We start from the raw sequence: 5,441 nt of genomic DNA on the forward strand, positions 1-5,441 counted from the left end.
CGGACACCATGCCCTTGTCTCCCGTCCACGGTCATTTTGGGCGACCAAAAAAAAAAAAGTACACATGCATTACCAATACGTCCAAGCGTGTGGGCCTTAGACACTGTTGACGCTTAGAGCTAACTTGCTCAATGATTATTAAACCATGCGCAACTATTCCTGAACCAAAATAGTGGCTCGTTGCTAGCGGGGCACCAAACAACTGCAAACAGAGAAGGGCACCGCCACAACTCGGATCAAAATCAGCCGAGGAATCACAGTCGCGCGCGCGTACTCTGTGGCGCAATTATGTAAAAGTTCCAAATCCGGACAAAGGCGGTCTCTTCCATTGAGTCGCACGCGATTGGCCCATACAAGCTGTGACGAATGCTGTGACGTTATGAGTGACGTGAACTGGGGTGTCACGTGACTCTTTTTTTTCGGTTTTCGGAGAAAGGCGAAGGAACGGTCGGAAAGACTGTCCGAAAGCAACCGGATGGATTGAAATGGCTGCAAGGTGGCCTGGATTGGATTGAAATGGAAAAAATGCGCGACTTTTTGGCACCGGGGCACTTAGACAACATGGCGTTTCCCACTGACACGGTACTTCGCCTTGCCTGTGCGGTAGCTTTAACCGAGCAGAGGCGACGACGCGAGGTAAAAGATGCATTTGAAGAGTTCAGCGAAGAAGAGTTCCGGCAATGTTTTCGTCTGTCCAAACGAACAGTGCGTAGCTTGTGCGATGAACTTGACCCTTTCATCGGATGCCAGCGAGCCAGTGGCTTTTCCACAGAGAGAAAGGTGTTGTGCGCGTTGCGATTTTTCGCCACCGGTAGCTTCCAGAAGAGCATTGGTCGCGAGGAACACATCGGCATGTCTCAGCCGGCGGTGAGCAACACCATCCACGAGGTGACGGAGGCGATCATTACCGTGGCTGCTAGAAAAAGGGTGGCGGACTTCCTACTGACAACAGCTGCTAAGGATGAGGCAAAGGTGGAGTTTGTGCTACGCGGTTGCATCCCAGGGGTGCTGGCGTGTGCCGATGGCACGTTGGTCACCATTCGCAAGCCAGAGGGATTCAGACTGGCCGACACGGCGAGCTTCATGTCCAGAAGGGGCTATTATGTCCTGAACGTCATGATCGTAAGTACTGTTAGGATCGTTTATTACTCGCCCTTCGGAGCAATTGTTCAGTTGTGACGCCAAAGCTGGAAAAAGTAATAATGCAGCGAATGAAAAAGAACCTGCAGGGAATTGGGTGCGAGCTAGATGGTGGCTCGCAAGGCCTCGGTAATAAAAAGTGGCAAGTGTTTTGTGCGTGAGCCAGTTGCCGTTTTTGCACTGGCATGCATACGCAATTGAAGTGTGCATTTTAGAGGTAATCGGTAATATGGGCAGCAGACGTAGCAGAAGTATATACACGACAGGGAAGTATTTCCAACACGAAAGTGCTTACAATCACAATTGCACGAGCTGGCTTTGGTATTTACGAGTGTTCTTTCCCAAGAGCAACGCGTAGCTTTTCACTTATCGATCATTCAGTGGAAGTCGTAGCCATGTGTACAGCAGAGGTGGGGTCGTTGCCCCCACCCTCCCCCCTCCTCAGTGTGCTACACCCTGTGTTTCCTTCTAAGTGAAGCTCCTTGTACCGATGACTGTACTAGTACGCATTGTTTCCTGCATATGCGTAGAAAAAAGGGATTTATTCTGAGTATAAATGCAGTACTATTTTATATCGCTCCTCATCGCAGATGTGCAAAGCATGGCTGCGCATAATTGTCATAGACCCATGATTCCTAGATTCGTGCCACGACTCTTGGGTGTGGGAACACAACCAACCCACTGCGTGCACGCCTAGCTGCACATCTGCAGCCTGGCGAATATCTGCTTGGTAAGTATTAATGTGTACTATCTGGGCAGAGCACTCAGCTTTTATGCTTACATTGCCGGAGACGCAGGCTATCCCCTCAAGCCATGGCTCCTAATTGCAGTCCTTGGCAGTCAACCGTGCAACACTTCCGAAGGCCGATACAACAAGGAGCACGCATCCATGCACAATGTTGTGTAAAGGTGTATCGCCGTGTTGAAAAGCAAGTTCCGCTGCTTGCAGCACTTTCGAACGATGCTCTACAACCCCGATCGGGCAGCGCAAATCATCTATGCTTGCTTTGCTCTCCACAACATTGCGTTGCATGCAGGCGACTGGACCTTGGACGAGTATGTCGTGGACATGCCACCAGCTGAGGATGACGATGGGGAGCCAAGGGGGAGCCATATGCTCACACCACGCAACGTGCTGCTCAGAGACGGCAGCAGCGCTGTCTTGGACCTTTTTTGAAGTACACAGGAACGGTGAGTTTTCATGTTTTCATATCCCACACATAATTTATTTACACTGATTCTAGTGCATCTAGACATGAAAGGGCTGTGTTTGCCACATTTGAATACACAAAGTACTTACTTGTGCTTCAATATGAAGCAAGGTGGCAATGTCAAAATGCTGCATTTTCTTTGAATGGCACATGAAATATGCAACAGAAACACCCTTTTTCATATTAGCGATCACAGTCACAACAGACTAGATTGGAGCAAGCATATATGAGCGGCACTATGTGCTGAATGTTGCTATCACAAAATTGTGCGAACAATGCAGCAACGTCTCAAAATTCTTTTCACCAGAACGCATAAAAATCGAGATTCCATTAGTAAGATGTTGTATGAACACATGATACATAAGTCCATATCTTCTCATAGTGACTGACTACAAGCATTCAATTGTGCACGCCAGGCTTGACGAGCAATTGTGCTCGTCAAGTTGTGCTGTTTTTTTGCTCATTGTCCTAAACATTGTGTGAATGTTAAAATAACATTTAATTTGAATTCACGACTGCAGTCATGCTGCAATGCTAAAAAATACGCAAATCAAGACGGCAAACAACAGACGAGTTGTTTTGATAACATACAGCATGAATAATTCGCTCAGCCATCTCGCGGCTCCCAAACCATACCAGGTTCGAAATTTATTCCCGCAAAGAGTCGTTTACAATGAAAACTAGATGAAATCAATCGCTGGCATGTTGCTGTGATGACCATTTTCCTTTGTGAAACTGTGCGAGATGACCACTTACTAGCTTAGTGCTCCCAAACAAGATTCAGAATGTAGTTGTTGCATCTTAGCCTCATTGTGCTGAAATGAAAATATCACAGTGAACTGCAAAACAGTGTGATGCAAAAAGATATCACATTACTACACTATGTGGTAATGCTGAATAAAAATCACAGTGAGCTAGAAAACACAGTGGGACAATACAAATATCACAGAAACATTAACAGAAAATGTCAACTATATACTCGTGGTCTCCGTGTGAATGACTAGACACCTTTGAAATGTGGGTAAAAAACACTGCCACTAGAACAGCTCGAACATACATTGAGAAATGCATATATCAAACATAAAAAATGCTGCACTCCTTGTACAAAGTAAATGCTAACCTAAATCTAGTAATATGTACTGAATGCAAACAAAAAACGAATAAAATAGAACATGAACAGCAACACGTAAACATATCAAAAACACTAAACCAATTATGAATGATAAAAAGTTGAAAACATGGCGAAAAACAAACTAAACTATGTATATGTCTCCCGAAGCGTATAAAATTGAACATGAACAGCAGCACCTAAACACATTGAAACCGACAAATCATTAATGAATGATGACAAGAAAAAACATTGAACACATGACGAAAAATTAAACTAAACTACGTATCCCTTTCTCGCAGAAAGCCCTCAGCCATGGCCAGTGCCCTCCTGCACCGCTGCCGCCTTCTCCTGTGCCGCTGCCACACGCCGTGCTGCAGAAGCGATGCGGGTGGTTGATTTTTCATCTCCCACAGCACCTGCGATGAATCGTCATGGTGTAAATGTTTAAGTGAGCTGCCGGTAAACCCTTAACCATCTCGTGGCTGGAAGCTGCTCCTGCTGCCAAGAATTGCAACGGGCACAACAATTTCCCCTCAGTTGAAGATCAACTGGCCTGATGGCATCCTTTGAAAGTGGGAAGCTTTGTGTACAAGCTATGCCCTCCTCGTGCGGACCTACAAACATTTGTTGAAACTGCTCTTTATTAATGTCCTCAAATGCATCTCTCACCATGAAAGAGCCCCAGGGCTAACCAACCTTTTGCCCGGCAGTTTATCATTGCAGATACCCGATACCATGCCCTCAATACAATGCATGGTTCTTGTTTACAGCCCAAGTTGGTTTCAGTCATCATAATAGAACATGGAGAATGCTTATGCCCCTTATGTAAAATGTAAACAAAGGGTCTACTCACCTTGAGCACCTTGTCGCCCTGCTCAAGGTTCCAGTCCTGCACTCAATAAAGCACTACGTTCTCAGATGCTTGCGTGTTACTGTGTCACTGCCATCTACAGCCGCTTCAGTGGCCTCCACATCCATTTCCACTGCAGCAGTGGGAACATTCGCCTGCTGGAAAGTGTAGTAAGCATGATCTTTCAGAAAGTGGGTATTCGTTACTCTGGCTATTTTGCAACCTTAAGTACTAAACATCTGCGGAAATGTTCTGCAGCTATTCAGTGGTCATTGATGTCATGTATTACCATTTTAGTGCATGCACTTGCCTGCAGTCATTGCGTGTTTTATGATAAATTAATACCCCTTGTACTGCAAGGGCTGCAAACTGAGATTTTAGTTAAACCTACCCACTTTTGATTACTTTCTCGTGCGCTTTATTCCCGTTTAACAAGGTTCCGCTAAAGACACCCCTTCAGATATCAAACTCTGTCATGGTACCGCTCAGGAACCCGTGATACTGCGGCGGCAGAGTGCTTACCTGTTGATAGGTGAGACCAAAAACGCCACTGAAGCGTTTCATCCCAGTCAACTGTAGAACCCGGCCGCGGAAGCCAGGCATCCAACCCCCTCCAGTGCCCCTGAAAATATACACTAATGTCACAGAACAAATTGCCCGTGCCATTCGACGGTCACTCACGTTTGTGCGTCTCTGATGGCGGCGGTGTCACGGCGGGCCTCGTGCACCGGTCTGCGCCACCAAGCCTGTCATTCCTGCGCAGGCACTTCATGGTTCAGCGCGTCGCTGAGCTCTTGCCACAGCCGCCACCGGTCGGTGATGGTGACGCCGTGCCGCAGCTCGATGGCATTCGCCACAAGCTGGGAATGTTCGTCCATAAAGGCGAGTACCAGCGCGCGCTGAGCCTCGGATAACGCCGATGAGCCGCTGCTGCTGTTGACTACTGGTACAGTTGACCTCCGCCACGATTGCGCTCGACTGAGCCAACAACTTCGAAAGTTGCGCCGTTTAGGTTTGTATAGTGGGGGAGATATGAAAACAGTAATTGCTTGAAACGGGGTTGTACTTAGCGCCACCACGTACCGTCCCGCTAAATTTAGCTTTATTTTAAAACAATAACGAGAAAAAT

At 46.9% G+C, this 5,441-nt stretch overlaps 1 protein-coding gene across 1 annotated transcript; it reads left to right on the plus strand.

Moving 5' to 3' along the window:
• Positions 1–361: 361 nt before the first annotated feature.
• Positions 362–4,381, plus strand: LOC142769077 (uncharacterized). The gene is made up of 3 exons (XM_075871930.1): positions 362–1,122; positions 2,178–2,331; positions 3,762–4,381. The coding sequence occupies exons 1-3, from the start codon at positions 517–519 to the stop codon at positions 3,908–3,910; spliced, it is 909 nt and encodes a 302-aa protein (XP_075728045.1). The 5' UTR covers positions 362–516; the 3' UTR covers positions 3,911–4,381.
• Positions 4,382–5,441: the final 1,060 nt, after the last annotated feature.

This window comes from Rhipicephalus microplus, chromosome 8, assembly GCF_043290135.1.
Source record: "Rhipicephalus microplus isolate Deutch F79 chromosome 8, USDA_Rmic, whole genome shotgun sequence".
NCBI classification, from domain to species: Eukaryota; Metazoa; Arthropoda; class Arachnida; order Ixodida; family Ixodidae; genus Rhipicephalus; species Rhipicephalus microplus.